At 36.1% G+C, this 18,598-nt stretch overlaps 1 protein-coding gene across 3 annotated transcripts in view; it reads right to left on the minus strand.

Moving 5' to 3' along the window:
- GRM1 (glutamate metabotropic receptor 1) overlaps positions 1-8,649 on the minus strand; it is a 348,044-nt gene extending 339,395 nt beyond the window's left edge. For all 3 annotated transcript variants that reach the window (XM_045524657.2, XM_074368924.1, XM_074368925.1), the window contains exon 1: positions 7,669-8,649. In XM_045524657.2, the coding sequence (XP_045380613.2) occupies positions 7,669-8,368 (700 nt within the window). In that variant the 5' untranslated portion in view covers positions 8,369-8,649. The remainder of the gene's footprint in view (positions 1-7,668) is intronic.
- Positions 8,650-18,598: the final 9,949 nt, after the last annotated feature.

Below are 18,598 nucleotides of genomic sequence, written 5' to 3' on the forward strand. Positions count from 1 at the left end.
GAGAATCAGGATCTGGATAAACAAGGTTTACTTGGATCTGAACACTTTTTAAAATTGCAAATAGGGTAACTTATGACTGTCCCTGGCTTTTCTTTTGTCTACACATCCACTCTTGCTAGTAATAAATGTGCTCTTAGCCAAAGTTCACATCAAATTGAACATACTAAATCTAAGTTCATGTTTTTTAACTTAAAGTATTGTAGTTTTGAAATCTACTTATTACAGGCCCATTAATCACACCAAAATTTTCCTGAACTTTCAGGATTGCAAAACTAAAGGTAGCTTTGACTCCTTTTTGTCTACATTATTTTAACAGCCTAGAATTCTACAATAACTAACTTTTTATGACTAATTTTCTCCCTACCCATCCAGTGAATCTTCCCTACACATTTCAGTAAGAATCTACTCTTTTAAAAATTATTTTTGCATCACATCAAACTTTGCTTTGACATTTCTTTCTTGAAACCAAAACTCTTCAGCTTATGCTTCAAGATTCTCCATTACTTAAAAACAGTCCCTTTTAAAATCACATCCAAAAAAATAAAATATTATAGATGAACCTGGACAAGGAGATGAAAGACCTATATGCAGAGAACTACAAAACATTCATTAAGGAAATTAAAGATGATTTAAAGAAATGGAAAGATATCCCATGCTCTTGGATTGGAAGAATTAATATTGTTTAAGTGGCCATACTACCCAACGCAATCTACAGATTTAATAGAATCCCCATCAAATTATTGAGGACATTTTTCACAGAACTAGAACAAATAATCCTAAAACTTATATGGAATCACGAAAGACCCAGAATTGCCAAAGCAACACTGAAGAAAAAGGACAAAGCTGGAGGCATAACCCTCCCAGACTTTAGACAATCCTGCAGAGCTACAGTAATGAAAACAATGTGATACTGGCACAAAAACAGGCATATGGATCACTGGAACAGAACAGAGAGCCCAGAAATAAACCCACACAACTACAGTCAATTAATCTTCAACAAAGGAGGCAACAACATACAATGGAGAAGACAGCTTCTTCAGCAAGTGTTGTTGGGAAAGCTGCACAGCCACATGTAAATCAATGAAGTTACAACGCTTCCTCACACTCTACACAAAAACAAACTCAAAATGGCTTAAAGACTTAAACATAAGGCAAAACACTACAAACCTAGAAGAAAACATAGGCAAAACATTTTCTGACATAAATCTTAGCAGTGTTCTCCTAGGGCAGTCTACCAAGGCAATAGAAATAAAAGCAAAAATAAACAAATGGGACCTAATTAAACTTATAAGATTTTGCACAGCAAAGGAAACTATAAACAAAACAAAAAAACCCCTACAGAATGGGAGAAAATATTTGCAAACAATATGACTGACAAAGGTTTAATTTCCGGAATATACAAGCAGCTCATACAACTAAATAACAACAATAACAACAAAAAAAAAAACCCAATCAAAAAATGAGAAGAAGACCTAAACAAACATTTTTCCAATGAAGACATACAAATGGCCAATAGGCACATGAAAAAAAATGCTCAATATCACTAGTTATCAGAAAAATGCAAATCAAAACTACAATGAGGTATCACCTCACACCAGTCAGAATGGCCATCATTAAAAAGTCCACAAATGATAAATGCTAGAGAGGGTGTGGACAAAAAGGAACTCTCCTACACTATTGGTGAGAATATAGTTTAGTGCAGCTATTATGGAAAACAGTATGGAGTTTCCTTAAAAAACTAAAACAAGACTTACCATAGGATCCAGCATTCCCACTCCTGAGCATATATCCAGAAGAAACTCTAATTCAAAAAGATACAGGCACCCCAATTTTCATAGCAGCACTATTTACTATAGCCAAAACATTAAATGCTCATCACAGATGAATGGCTAAAGAAGAGATACACACACACACACACACACATACACACACATATATACATACATACACACACACACAATGAAATACTACTCAGCCATAAAAAGAATAAAATAATCCAATTTGCAGCAACATGGATGGGCTTGGAGACTGTCATACTAAGAGAACTAAGCCAGAAAAAGAAAAAAATATATCATAGGATATCATTTATATGTGAAATCTAAAAAAATGACACAAAAAAAACTTATTTACAAAACAGAAACAGATCCACAGACATAGGAAATTAACTATGATTACCAGGGGGAGGTGGGGGGAGGTGAAGGGATAAATTGCGAGTTTGGGATTAGCAGATTCTAACTACTATATATAAAACAGATAATTAGCAAGTTCCTACTGTATAGCACAGGAAACTATAGTCAATATCTTTTAGTAGCCTATAAAGAAAAAGAATATAAAAGGAATATATGTGTATATGTGTGTGTATGTATGTGTATATATATATACATATATATATATAACTGAATCACTATGCTGTACACCAGAAATTAACACAACATTGTAAACCAGAATTGTACTTCAAGAAAAAATTCTCAATTACTTGTCCTTCATATTGATAAAGTCATGAAATCACAGAATGTAAAAACCCACATTTGAGTTACCATCTTTATTATTAGTTCCTGGCCCACACTCTTCACTCCAGCCAAGCAAATCAGCTTATTTTATCCACAATGGGGACGTTCTTACTACTGCTTCTACCTTTTACAAACACCATATTAAAAAAGCTAATCAAAATTCCCTTTCTCCAGCTTTTTTCTAGCTAATTACCTTCACTAATATTTTCTTTCACTGTTCCCTAGACACGTATAAACTCGTTTCTAAATGTCTATACTATCATAATTTATTTTTACTTATTTTGCATGTTTTCAAACTGTCATCCCTTTTAGAGCATAAAGAATTTCATAATGACACCAAGTCTTCAAATTTCTTATATACAGTTTTTGGTATAGTAAATTTTTCATTAGAGTTGTGTACATGCTATAATGACTTTTAAACTATTTATTCATTTCTTTATAAAGTGGAATAGTATGTAGTGAAAAAACTTACTGTCAAGGTAATTCCTAACAGGCTGAGTGACCACCCGGGTAGTAGTTTGCTGGTCATGGGCTGTGGAAATTTACACTTGACCCTCTCTTACTCAATTTTAACATACATAATTAACTCTTGAGGGCAAAGCTGGGATGCTAAGATGAATTAAATAATCAAAATCCCAGACCTTATTGATAGAGCAGACTTTTAAGCTAATAGTTTTACATTTAAAAGGAAACAATAAAACAAAGTCTTACTCTTTGAATAATAATAATAACAACATTAAAAACTGCTCAATTCTAGAAGGAAGGAGATGTGACCTAGTAGCAGTGCATATTTTTAGAAAGACTTTTGGATAATAACTTATCTAAGATCTACTTGAATTATCTATGATAACGAGGAAATTAAAATTAGAATACATGGGTGAAAAAACTGGTGAGATATCACATTGATAACAAATATCACATGGAAGAGAAATTTTAATTGTTTGGATGACTCCCAGTAGTCAATGGAAATTTCAGAAAGTCAGGTCATTATATAGAAAACTGACTACTAGGTAAAATTCTGCCTTTGAATTTAAGTTCTATATTTTCCCGCTATCATTAGAAATCCTAAGCATAGTTAGGGAATTTAGGGCACATGGGAACCACTTCCTGTCAAAGATGTAACAGCAGTATTTTAAGTATCTTTAATTGGTTGGCCTAAACAACCTTTCAAGACATTCTCATTCCTTATTTTGTGATAAAATAGACATTTATTAAGGTAACTTACTGTGAAATAGGTTGGAATCAAGATAAGAAAGGTATAAGGAAAATGCTGGTGCATAAATAGGAAATATGATATTTAGTAGAAATAAAATTCTTCCATGTAATTGCATTAGCTAAAGTAATATGAACTAGCATTCTTATGATTTAGTGGGATTTTCCTCTGATGCCATTAGACTTTTTAACTGTTGTATATCAAATAGAACAAAGCTTCTAAAAATAAAAAGATCAGATTTTGAGAAGAAGCCAAAGAAGGCCAAATTCATATAACATGTAGCAAATGTCAAAAAAACCTGCACCACAAATGAAAACATAACTGTAAACAAAAGGGTATAGCAGCATTACTAACCCCTCAGCACAGCAATACTCATCTGATGTTATAAGACAAAATACTAAGAAAGAAAGTCTTAAAACAATGGAAAATGTATTCAATCCAAAAAGTAACTTTTTAAAGCTATAAGCTCAAACAATATTCTTTATTGGAGTTGTCCAATGCTTTGACCTTAATCAACTAGAATTATTTTTAAGCATTGTTTCTATAATTTTTTGAAATGATAAATTTGGTTTTTGATGGGGAATCTGCATTTTATCAGAAGGATGGAATACAATGTCCTTGGCCGAGATATCCTTCACAGAAGTAGGCTATTTTTGTACTCTATGATTAGCATATTTAAAGACACGTTCCAGGTGAGCAGCTTGCTCCAAAATGCACTCAATTTTTTTATTTGTGGGCAAGGCTGTATTGCTTCAGTACCCATCCTTTGACAGATCCTATTTCAATACTCCTCTCTGAAAAATTTCTGGAGAACCTATTGCAGGTAACTTCATATGCACTGATCCTCTTTTCATGTTAGGTAAACTGACAGTTGTCATGGTAAGAGGACAGGTATGGTACAAATGATGTGGTAGAAGGCTAAAAAATGTGTAAAAGAATATAAAATAACAACTGAATCCTAGTGGTTAAAACAAAAACAGAAAACAAGGGGGGAGGATATAGCTCAGTGGTAGAATGCATGCTTAGCATGTATGAGGTCCTGGGTTCAATCCCCAGTACATCCATTAACAAATAAACAAACAAACAAATAAATAAATAAATAAAACCTAATTACCTCCCCCCACAAAAAAATAAAAAGAAGAGAACATCTCCAAGCTTAACTTCAATATAAAATGAAATAATAAAGGCATATAAAACTTTTAAAAGAATAGGAGCATCCATCTCCATCTCCATCTCCATGCTCCATCTATGGATTTAAAGTCAATAAATATTAACCATAGGAAGAAGGTACACTAGTCTAGTCACTTAGTACTTTTGATGTTAACTATACTAGGCTAACTTCTAATCAAAGAAATTGTGATGATAAATTAGAGAATGGCTAAACTGAAAAGGAGAGGTGAAGGTCACTGGAGGTCCCAGAATTTCTAAACTCCAAATTGCTAATATCCAGACAAACTGGTTTCCTTCCTGAATAGTGCCCAGGTGGCAGAGCCAACACTGATATGTGGTTGTAGCTGCTTTTTGACAGGGAACTGTCACCAGTAGGTGACCCCATCAGTGTGAAGGCAGGAAAATTACTAAATGATGCAAGAAAGTGCCTGCAGGCCAGTACACTGTGGGTCCCTGAGAAGAAGGAGGGCAGAGCCTCAGGAAAAATGAATTTTCAGTTGGAGCTTATACAAAAGATTCTGTAATATATCTTTGTGGATAGTAGAAAATAAAAGCGATTTAGTTTCCACAGATATTATACCTAATAAGAGAGGAAACAAATTCTCTTTGAGAAGAAATAAGATATATATATGTATGGCAAGGTGAATGGCATCATTTCTTGGTAATAAAATAGACACCAGAGTTAGCTCTGATGCTGTTCTATGAACACAATCTAATCTGCAATCAACTACTGTAATGATATGGAGACATTATCTCTGCCATACATTATCTCTGAAGGCAAAAAGGGAACAAAGTAATCCAAACTAACACAAGGGTAAAATTTTGATATCAACCCTTCCTCAAAAAAATTGGCAAACACAAGTCCAATTAATTTTCCCAAAACACAACTCTAGTTGTCAGAAAGCAACCCACTATTAGAAATTATTTTTAGCCAAATGATGCAACTGGAAAACACACTGAAGGGAGAGGGAGTTCTTTTCTCCACTCCTCTTCACCCCCAAAATATAATGATATTATAAAATATGGAAAATAAAAGTACCTTGTAAAAATGATGAAGTATTACTTCTTCTTGTAGGAGGAATCTACTCTTCTAATATTTACAGTCAGTCACCTACCTCATTTGAGGGAGAATTATTAAATAATTTAATAAATCACATTCAATATAGATTTTGCGATTCCTTTTTAGAAAGCTCTCTCTGATGCTGATAATTAACACATTTTTAACCTGTGCTTTCAAGATGTTCCATCTAAGCACTGGAGGAAACTATATTAAACAACAAAATATAGGAAATTAACATTAAACATAAAAATGTAAGGAGTTAACATCCGAACTTAAATTTGTGTCTTAAAAAAGTAATATGATATTTTGTTGAAAAAGACGTTTGCAGTTCACTATGCAAAATCAAGATTCAGAAATAGGAGTCAGTTATTAGAAGTCACAATATTGCAACAAGAAGGGTTTTTTCCCCCGAAATTATAATGTATAATCCTACATAACTTTCATTTTTTTGTCCTAAAAACTCTAGTCCCCTTAAAGTTAAAACATCAGTTTTCATTAATAAGAATCATATCACCAGTTCAGTAACAATGTTTCTTAATTTCTATAATCAGACTTCACACCAGTAACTGAATAGTGTGTAACTATTAAAAGAACATGAAGTCATACCTGTGACTTTTTTTAATAATTTGATATTAAGAAATACAAATGTAGCAGTACCCATGTGCCGGTATATGCACATAAATTTTCCTGGACATTAATTTATAACCTGGGTCTCAGTTTCTTTACAAACCCAATGAGGGAGTTAAAAGTAGATAACTCAAAAGTCCCATTTTATCCAACAATCAGTATAGGGTAAGATGAGAAGTGTAAAGGAAATCTTTATATAAGAAATTATTTGAGAATTCATGTCTGTAAGATTCTGTATAAATCAAAGTTTTTAACCTAAGGAAGAATCTATTTCACTTTTAAAAGCCATTTTAAACCTGATATCTACTGGTTTTTTATAATTGGTCTAACTTTAAATTCTAATGAGCAAAGTCATTGTGTGTTAGAAAAATAAAATAGAAACCAAAATTCAAATCCAAGAGATCATCAGTGCTATTGCTCATAAAACAAGATAATTCTTGTAGGGAGTGAGGGAATATGGCAATTTTAACATATGAAGTAGGAAAAATAATAATTATTTCAATTATTTACTTTTCCTTTGTATCTAAGATACCCTGAAATTTAAAATCTAAGTTTCTGATATACTGAGGGAGACAAATGCATTAATTCAACATTCAAAAGTAAGCTTTGCATGTGTGAAAAGGGGCACGCTATGACAAAGAAGCACCTTCAGCTGTTCAAGACAAGATTGATTAAGCTTTCAAGTCCAATTTAGGGGACAGTGATTTTTTTTTCTAATCACTTATATTGGATTAGTCTACTAAGCTTGGAAAATAATGACTAGTCACATAAGGGTAGTATAAAACCTTCGGCAAATAAACATAAACTCAGAATATAAGGACAAATAAATATGTAAGTCCAAAAACTACAACTGGGCACCGTTCATGGGAGTTTGGTATCTTTTTGGTTCTTACTACTATCCCAGGAAACACCATGGGATACAGTTTTCCTACGCTATAATTATAGGAGAATGAGGGGCGTGTGCTGAGAAGGGTAAAGCCCATTCCCACAGTGTTAGAAGTAAACAGGGACAACACTATGATCCCAAACACACATCATGCAATGCCATGGCTTTCTCAGTACTTTTCTTTCCCAAATGCAATGCCTACCTTCAGTGTGGACTGCAGAGACATAGGTCCAATTGTAACGTTTGACTATGTCAAGCATCGCCCTTGCCTGCAAAGTGTCAGAAGGGACAACCCTTAGGAAGTATTTGTACAAAGTTTTGTCACTGAGGTCGATGCTTGTGGCGGAATATGCAATCTGGGGGATGTCAAACAGCTGGAGCAGGTTCTGCACTTGAATGGCTACAGAGCTGGAGCCCGGACCGATCACGCCTGCAATGGGCTTCTTAGTCCTGCCTGTGGGGAGGGTCTGGCCATCAGGCAAGCACCGGTTGAGCCCATCCTTCTCATCTCGAATGGAAATCAGAGAGTCCCTGATGAACTCAATGCTCTGCTCCAGAGCCACCGAGGAGTGCCAGCAGGAATCTCGGATCTCACTGCCCAGGGTGATGTTGGGCAGGAGGACTGGGTCTGCATTGATCTTATCCAATGTGTGGAACATGGCCTCCACCCTCTGGATGCCATACTGCTCCCTGATCTCCCCACACTTCCTCTCGGGCACCTTCTCTGCCGGAGGCTGGTGGTGGACTGAGAAGAGGGCCCCAATGATGACATCTCCGTCCATTCTGGCCACCGAGCGCTGAGACGAGGCTTCCGCCAGCAACGTTTTCCTGCTCGGGCCTCTGGGAAGAAGGGACATCTCCAAAAAGATAGCTGGGAAGAAAACCAAGAGGAGCCAGACCATTGTGCTGAGGACGCGGTCCACAGCCGGCCAGCCGCGTTCCCACGCTGGTCCAGCCAGCCGGCTCTGAGCGCTCACCGTGTGGACCTGATGCCTGCTTCTCCCTGCTCCGTCCCGCTAGCCAATACCGCTCGTCCGACTCCTTCGCCGCCTGCACCCCAGCCTCCTTCTCTTCCTCCTCCTCCTCCTCGTTCTCCACGACCACCTCCACGCCCTGGAGGCGTCTCTAGGGGAATTCAAGTCCCCCTTCTTCACTGCTGCATCAAAGTAAACTGACCAAGGGTACAATAGGTGTCGTGATGGCTGTGGTGAGCTGGACGCTGCGGACAAAAGAGGAAGAAAATCAAAGCTCCATTATCACAGGACCTGTGTCAAAACTCTGGGGCCAGTGTTGATTAGTATTTGCCCAGTCCATTTCACTACGTGGGCTGGAAGGACAGCATAATATCTGCTGGAGGGACAGCTCCGGGATTCTGGCCAAGAAGGAAGGTGGTGCGTTCTGCCCCCAGTGCTCTCATCAGTCCCGGGAGGCGCAGAGCCGCGCCGACTCGCCCCCTCCTGCAGTTTCAAGTTTCTTCCAGGTCCCCAAATACCCTTACGGACTTGAGGGGGATAAGGGAAGAGAGAAGAGGGGGAATTAAGTCTTTTGACCTAAGAGAACTTTCTGGATTTGAAAAAATCAACTTTTTCCCCCAGAAGAAATTTGAAAACTCTTTCATTATGAAGGTGGAAGCGCTACTTCAAACTAAACTCGAATAAGGAATGCACCTTCTAGTTTAACTCTGAGAGGGTTGAAGAGACCCTAACATACTACCCAAGTAGTAAATATAAATTTGCCAGCTTAAGGAAATCCATATTAGTTACTAAGGCAACGCCTGGTAAAGACTCCGCATGTCGGATTTTGGTACATCCCCCCACCCGCAAGAAGTCAGCTTACTGTAGACGTTCAAGCGGAAGGGTGCAGATAAGGTAACTTGTTTCCCGCGACCGAGGATGGAGGGAAGAAATGGAGGGGGCCCTGCACTCGCCTAAATCAGAACCTTGAGCTTTGCATAGTTGCTAGAAAGGGAACAGAGGGGAGCTTCCGGGTTGCTCTTGCGGCGGCAGCTCAGCCCTGCCGCCTTCAGAACCCTGGACAGTGCATGGTCTGCTGCCGAGACATTCCCCGGCAATGCCGGGAGCTGATGCTTTGACCAACGAGTTGCAGTTCTTTAAACCCCAACCCCACCCCCGCCAACCCCAGACTTCGCTCTTTCAACCCGCCTCTCTGCGTTCTTTATGCACACACACACACACGAACACACACACACGAACACACACACACACACACACACCTCCTCGCTTCCCCAACACCACGATATCCTCATTCTCTTCGCCTTACAGCCAGTGGTCCCGCAGGTATATTCAAACCCTACCGCTTTGGGGGCAGAGGCGCCAAATCTCAGCCGCCTGCGGGGCTGAAGTTGGCACACTCTCTCGTCCCTCTCCGGCTCCCTTTTTCAAGGTGAGAGTTGGACGAGAAAGGAGCTAAGGGAACAGGCGCGGGTGGCGGGTTGGGGGGCAAGAACACAGGCGGTAAGGCAAGCAAAAGAAGAAAGACAACCTAGGCATCCATGGGTCCCTACGCTTCCCGGGAATGCAGGACTAAAAGAAATAAATAATCGAGGATGCCTCTGAGACGAGGAGGAAAATCCCATAGACCAGGACTGAATCTGCTACTGTGGGTGGGTTTCATTGCCGAAAGGTGTCTGCTCACCTGGGTCTGCTTGGAGAATTTGGACTTGAGGCTTACCTGAGTCCGGGTAGACAGCGCTATGGTCCCCCGGCCAGAGGACCGCGGCCACGCTCGGTTCGCAGACGCCTCAGCTCTAATCCAGACGGTGCAAGGATGCAATCTGGGCTGTACACTAGTGCCCTCTTTCTTCAGTACTATTTTACCGCACGGAAAAAAAGAGGGAGGGAGGAGGGAAGGAAAAAAAAAAAAAAAAACAGGTCACCCAAGGCTTGTCTATTATCTCCTGTATAAAAAATCAGTCGTTTAATGGAGAGGGGAGGGGAAGAAAAGCTAAGGATAAATGAAGAATATCAATTCCTTTACTATCAGAGGGTTCTTAAAGAAGCTGCCAGGTATATGGACAGTCAGATCTGGCAAAAGGAGTGGGGAACCTCTTAGGCTGCTTTATGTGGATATTCCTTGTACACATCTCAGGGATCCAAACACATTTTCTCTCCCTGGAAGTAAAACCCCTACTGAGGGAAATAGAGTAAATGTATGTGTAGACATCTAGAGAGACTTTATTGGTACATTGTAAGGGAAAGGGGGAAGAGGCTGTATAGGGTAGAGTAAGGGAAGGTAAGGTATGCACATCATGAATCAAGGTAAGCCAAATGAAGAGAGGCAAACCTTGGCTGCATTTTCCAGGTCAAGATGTACCTAAATTGAGGATGAGAGTCAGGTCACATGAAAACACTGGAGTGAAAAACACTTATCCAAATTCCTCTGAGGCTGCCATCACCCTCGCGACAGGTCTACAGTGTTGCTTCTTACTGTGTGAAAAGTGGAAGTTAAATCGTGTTCCTCTGGGAACATGTTGGCTGAGCAGAATGTCCCAGCTTCTTCAGAGGAGAAGACGAGTGACAGTATGCCTTTCCACTCTTGTTCAAAGCTTTCTATTTGTGTCATGTACAGAGAAGAGAGATCAGCTTATGTGGGTCCCTTTATAATCACTTTGCTCATGTCAGGCTGGGAGGGACAAATTACATGAAGCAGTATTAAATATTCTTTAGCATGTTCCATGAAACTTAGGACAGAAAATGATGCCTCCAGTCAAGAACAGAAGCTCTTTTTCATTCTGGTTCTGGTCTTTTTCCCAAGTGTCAGATTTTTCTGAATTTTTCTTAGGCAACCTAAAAAGTATAGGATTCTTTTTTTCTTTTTTCACAAATAATGCACAGAACCAGGTACATAACCTTTAGGCCTAAAAGATCTCAGTGCTGGAAGCAACTATATGTTTACTCAAGGAAAATAGGAGGTAAGCTTCTATCTTCTCACACAGGGTAAAATGGTCCTCTGATTGTACCCTTAGGAAGATTGTACCCAAGAACAAGCCACAGGTGGTCACAGTGTCCCACAGTATCTCTTCGTCTCTATTAGCCATTTAAGCTCCATATTAGATAATGCTATTCTAGTAAGATAAAGCCCTAAACATGATTTTCCTGGATTATTAATAGGTACATTGAATATGCAAAGATTTCAGTGCATGTATAAACCATTAAATACAATTTGCAGAATGAGACATACAACACATAAAATCAGTTAAAAATTCATACCGCTCAAATGATAAAGATAAGAGATGAGCAAGAATAATACTTAAAGGAAGACAAAGAAAGAAAGGAAGGGATAAGCCAGGCACATACTCCAAATTTTAGTGTACTCTACTGGGTATTCGGAAAAGTGAAGTTTACACAGTTATTGGAATATGGAAGTGAAGTATACACAAGAGGTAATAAACTCATTACTGAAGAGGTACTACTGACTGAAAATAGAAATGGGATCAAAGGAGGTCTTTGTAGAAAATTGATTTGTAGATAATTGGTATGTGATGTATTACTAAGGGAATGTGATGGATGTTCGAGGTAGATTTGTGCTGTGTGGGAGGGAATATCACACTTTCCCATATAATACCATGCTTTGTGGACAACTGATTTAATCTAGTATGACATTTCTTACATTCTTAAGTTTAATTAATGGGTTCAGCAAGATAATTCAAGCCCCAATGAGAATTTTTAGTTTAGTTAACCAATTTGGCTACCTCCATTGCTTAAATCAAGAGGGAAATTGCCATATCTTCATTGGACTTCAGTCTCTGAACCAAAACAATACAAATTGTAAAATAAAACCTCTTCCTTTCAGACACTAAAAACATTTTTATAAAACATGTTTTATATAAAAAGTAAACAAAATATTTTAAAATAACTAAAACAAGCCAAATTTACTACATATATTCAATTGTTCCATTGACTTGGTAAATTAAGCTATAACCATTTATGCAGAGTAGGAATCAAAAGCCTCAGTTTCCACAAGCAATTAGAACTTATCAGTGACTCTGAGGTCTAATGTGGATGCACTGGAAAACGTGTATTTGGCCACATGCCGTTCTGCCACAACTGTCCAAACATTTATTTTTCAAGTATTAAAATACAATTGAGAAGAATAACACAAAACAGTTATTCTGGAAGCACAATAGGGCCACAATTACTGTTTGTTTATTCCTCTTGTATCTTCTAAATAATAATTAATAATTATTAATTATTAATAATGTCTAAAATAATGTCTGGTTCATGATAGGTGATAAAATACTTGTTGAATAAACAAAGGGATACATTCTCCCTGAACACTAAAAATATCATCTCATTTTAATGAAGATCAAAGCCAGGCAGTTTACTGAAGTTTCTAATTTATTCTTCATATAATGTTGGGAGAATAATTATTTTGCAACTGTTTCTCAAATGCAAGTAACCAGCCTAATTAGTATTAAATCTTTTAAGACATCCTTATACTACAAACTTTATTAAATGTGAAATACTACAGTTTGTTCCCAGTGTGAAGAAACTATTTTCATTACCGTACTGCATATGTTAACGAATATCAAATAAAACTTAGAAATTTTATAAAGCTAAAAAGAAGACAATATGTAAATGGAAACTGTTGTCTGATTCTGTGGCTATATGATCTGAAAATAACTATTTGAAAAGATTCTCAGAACCATCACATAGATGGAAAAATCGAGGTACCAAGAATCTGTTCCTTGACTGAGCTTAGTGAACAAATTAGGAGCATCATCTCATCACACTACCTTTATTCCAAACTCATAAGTGTATAAAAAGCTGACCATATGAACTGAGTGAGCTAAGTGTCACTTATCTTCAATTTTTTTTATGCTTTGAACTGATGCTCTCTTATCAGAAAATGCCTAAGAAATAAAAATAAATAAATTTGAATTCCTTTCCTTTGGGCCTCTTATCTGTTGAGGGTATAAGCATTACAGGTGATTGTTCTATTTGCTTAAAATAGCCATCTTTTATAACAGTTCTAATAACGGCAGTAACCTACTTGCACAGTCTCACAGTCAACTTTTAAAAATTAAGCAAGAACAGTATCTAAATTTTCAGATCCAATAAAAAACTTCATTAGAAAAGGCTTTATCTTACTACAGTTTTACTTACACAACAAATTAAATTATTATTCCTCTTTTAACAGCAATATATTTTAATCCTGTCTCACTGTAACAAAACAAAACAAACAAACAAAAACCACAGTTGCTCTCCATCCAGCAGACCACCAAAATCTTGACCTACCTAAAACACAGCCCTTGTCCTTCCAGTTGCATGATTCAAAACTTAAAATATATGCCAGTTGCCAACAGAATAATGTCTAAATTTCTTAACTTGGCACCCAAAGTCCATTGACAGAGAAACAAAACATGGTAACTATTCATATCCAACCCTTCCCTTCCCTAAGTTCTAGGAGAAAGAGACTCTAGCTTGAGTATACCTAAAGGGTTATCAGAAAAATGAAGATTTTTTTTTTTTAAGTTTCCTAGGTAGTTCTGATTTGACCTTTAATGGAAAACCACTGATAAAATTCCTTCCATTCTTCTGCTCACACTTTTTCTAACCAAATAAGCCTTGCATTTTCCCATGCCTCTGTTCATTCCTCTTATGCCACAAACAATATCCATCCATCTTTCATTTATTTTATATGCATTTGCCCTTCTACAAGAGGTATGTCAAATTCAACTTATCCATGAAAGCTTCGAGTTCCAAAGGAAGTCATGGAAAAAGTGCTTATTTGGCACTTTTACATGAGATAATGCTGTGAAATAATATTACTGATTTTTTTAAAATTTGTATTTCATCTGATCTCATTCACAGTTGCTGTGGTCACTTTCAAAATACTGACTTAATCCAACTATAATACAGTTAATAAAAATACATTGGAATAGTTATGAAAGTTCTTAATAAATAGCAGTGTATTATTTTAAAAATCATTAATCATAGCAAATAATCATTCTTTGCATGAAGATTTAATTTTGTGGGAATGGACAATTATCATAAAAATTCTAAAGTCATAAAAAGTAATCAAGATCCTTGAAGGAAAAGAACTGTCTTGCTTACAGTTGAATTCTAGAACCTAAAATACAGCTCATTAAGTATTTGTTGAATAAATGGATAAATTTTGAATTTAAAAAATCATGTCTGATTCTGAAGAAATCATATCTCTTTGGCTCTAAAGGCAGTTCTGATGAGTGGCTTCAAAAATGTCTGAGCAACTGAAAACTCAATGGCTTTCTAAAGGAAGTAATGATCTCTTGGAAATAAAAATATGAGTCTTTTTTTTTAAATCATCATTATTTCAATCACATCTGTGTATGCATTTTTTCAGTTATTTAAGAAATAGTTATTAAAATCTAAAACTGCATACACTATTTGATTTAAGTTTTATTTTTAAATTGCATGCAAAATACATATACAACTAAAGAAGACTGGAAAGAAATTACATCAAAGTATTAACAGTTATTAGCTATAGAAAATAACATAATGAATAATTTCATTTTTCTGTATTCTTAAAATTTCTGTAATGAATATATGTTAATGTACTAAAATATAACACTAAGATGGAAAACAAATCAAATAGTTATCAAATATCTACTATAAATGATGATGGATTCAAGGACGCAAAGTTTACTGGGTCACAGTTGCTATCTTTCCCTGCTCTATCCATCATCTAAGATATTCTGTTACTCCTATGATGTGATAAGAATTCTGTTGAGCACTGCAGACACTACAGTAAACAAGATGCAGCTTGGACTTCCCAGGAACTTGGAATTTATTGAGAAACATAGCTGGTACACAACCAGCAGAGAATAGTGTGGAAACCACCATAATATCAGAACTCAGATGCACTCTGGGACCATGTGGGAGGGGCACCAGTGTTCAAAGATCAGGAAAGTCTGCCTAGGGAAAGTGGCACTGAAACAAAGACTGAGAGACAAGTAGGAGTTACCTAGGTGAAGAGGGGAATGAGTAGGCAAAGAGACAGTCCAGGTAAAGAAACTGCAATAGTCCAGAAGTAAAGGAGAGTGAAGTGCTTTGAGGGAAGTATAAATGGTTTGGTAAAACTCATGCAGAGAACAGTAGAGTGTGGGGATAGAGGCAGGAAGGTCTTTTCAAAAAGAAAGACACTATGATGGGCTTCATAAACCATGTTAAGGAGTTTGTCTCCAACGGCATCAAATAACACTCAGGAAGTTGAAATTGGTGGGTGAAGGATAAGTAACATCATTATATTTAATATTTGGAAAAGTGACTCTGACTAAACTGAAGAGAAATTATGGGTCTGAACAATCTGAGAAACCAAGAGAATGGTTTAAAAGCTGCTGGACTATAAAGATTTAGGGGAGAAAACAAAGAGTATCTTTGTAACTTTGAGATATGGAAAGAGACCTTAAGACACAAAATGTACTAACCCTAAAATTTAAAAATTGATAAATTTGACTTCATCAAAATTTAAAAAATGATCTTCCTGAAATATATCACTAAGAAAAACGAAAATGCAAGTTACAGTTGAGAAATATGTGGCAGGTAAATAGAGATGTATATGACAAAGGGCTTATAGCTAGAATATTGCAGAACTCCCACAAATGTATAATAAAATGACTAATAACCTAATTTTTTAAATAATCAAAAGGCTTGAATGCCACTTCACACACACAAAAAAATATACAAGTGGTCAATAGGTACATGAAAAGGTGCTCAATATGACTAATGAGTTATCAGAGAAATACAAAATTTAACCTAAGATATCGCCTCACATACATGAATTAAAACTTAAGATATCACCTCACATACATGAAATGGTAAAAATTAGAAAAATTATGAAGACTGAAAGCACCAAACAATGATAAGGATATGACTCAAACAGAAATGTCATAAGCTGCTGAAGGAAGTGTTACATGATCCAGAAATTTGGGGAAAATGATAATTTATTGTAAGTTTAAATATATACCTGTCCTATGATCAAGTAATTTCACTTGTAGAAATTTACCCCAAAGAAATAAAACCATATGTTTGCAAAAAGACTTTTATAGTAATGCTCACAGCAGCTTTATCTGTAGTAGACAACAACTGGAAACAATTCAAATACCTATCAACAAGAGAATGAATTAAAATTGTAATGTCTTCACAATAGAACATTACTCCACAATTTAAAAAAACAGATTTCATATACATGAAGCAACATGGATGAATCTCAAAAACGTTATTTTAAATAAAAAATGGCAGTGTACATACTGTTTGATTCCACTTATACAAAGTTCAAGTACAATCACACTTATCTACACAAATAGAAATCTAAAGAGTAATTACCTTTGGATGAGGGAAGGGGGTTAATTAGAAAGGATCAAAAAGGAATTTTCTGAAGTAATAGAAATGTTCCTTATTTTGATGAAAATGTTACTTAAACAAGTATGTACACTTCTCAAAATCCTGATAATTGTGCAATTAAGATCTGTACATTTTACTATATGAAAGTTTTATCAATAAAATTACTTAATTAAAAAAGAAATTATTGCAAGTAATTAAAGTGAGAGAGAATGCTGAACCAAACTAAGGGACTGGCAGTGGTGATGGATAAAATGACAAAAATTAGAGGAATAGCTGGGGAGAGGATGCTGCGAAGATTGAGCAAGAAAAAGAAGTCAAAATGGATCCCCACCTTAGACTTCAGTGCAGTTTAGCAGATAATGGTGTCATTGACTGAAACAGAAAATGCAGGACAAAGAAAGACTGTGGAGTAGGGGCAGATGATGAGTTTCATTTGAGACTCATTAAAGTGTCTGGGACATTCCAGGGGAAATGCCCCCATAAGCAGTTACATATAGAAGTATAGGGGTAAAAACGAGATATGTAAAAAGAAATATCTGTGGAGACACCTGGCATAAATTAAATCACATAATTTGATAGAATGACCCACAGAATACCCAGAATAAGAAAACAATACCAGTTATGGCAAAAGTAGAGAAATTGGAGCCCACAAAAGTGATGAAGGAGAAATAGCAGAAACAGACAAAAAATAAGAAACATAAGGTCCAAGAACCAGGGAGAAAGAGTCCTTCAAGAAGAAGAGAGTAGCCAAGAGCACTAAGAACTGAGGAGAGAGGTGAAAAAGCAAAGGACCAAAAATAGTTCCTAGGATTTACCAAAAAGTAGCTCAGTAGTGATATTTCCAAAGCAGTTTTATGAGAAAGAATTACATCAGATTGTAGAAAATCTGTGAGTGAGGAAACAGAAAATGAGTCGTATAACTTTTTTCAAATGTCTGGATAACTTTACATTTATTTACCAATAGCTGCCAATAGGATAACAAGAATAACTGCACACACACACACACACACACACAGAATTCTGCACACAAATGATAATTACTGTTTGAGATTTAGAATTATAATTTTGTAAATGCCCAAAGATGAAGAATTTCATTCTAAGAAAAAAAAAAGTGCCAGTATTATTTGCATTTACCTACAAGATTACCAAGAAATGCAGAACCTTTCTAAATTCAAATTTAAGGTCAAATTACAGATATAAATTCAGAAGGAAAAAAAAAACAAGCAAATGGTTCCCTACTATAAACTTTAACTACAGAAGAAGACTACCTGGAGGAAATATATTACATAAACATATATATATATATATATTCATATTCATATTCTACTGTATGTAAAAGGAAGAAAAGCAGCATATTTGACAACTTAAAAGTATTTGCAGTCAGATTAGACTTATATTTGAATCCCAGATCCATACCTTATTCATTGTGGAACCATAAGAAAGTAACATCTTTAAATTCCAGTCTCCTCTTTAAGAAAATGGGATAATCATACTTATACTGGTAGAAATTGTTTTTAAAATTATATGAAAGTGCTTAGTGGACTGACTAACTGTTTTCAATGTAAATAATAGAGATTTATTACTATCATTATCATTATTATTATAAGGACAAATAGGATAAATTCTCTGTTTATAAGAAAATTCACTTTGAAGCTAGGGAAGATAACATCTGGTTCAAAGGTTCTATTATTTGAATATGAGTAATTCACTAAAGTTCAACATTTTCAACAATGGAAAGAATTATTTTGTAGGCTTAATAATAAAGCTATTTTCCATACTTAAATAAGA

The sequence above is a fragment of the Camelus bactrianus genome, chromosome 8 (assembly GCF_048773025.1).
Source record: "Camelus bactrianus isolate YW-2024 breed Bactrian camel chromosome 8, ASM4877302v1, whole genome shotgun sequence".
NCBI lineage: Eukaryota > Metazoa > Chordata > Mammalia > Artiodactyla > Camelidae > Camelus > Camelus bactrianus.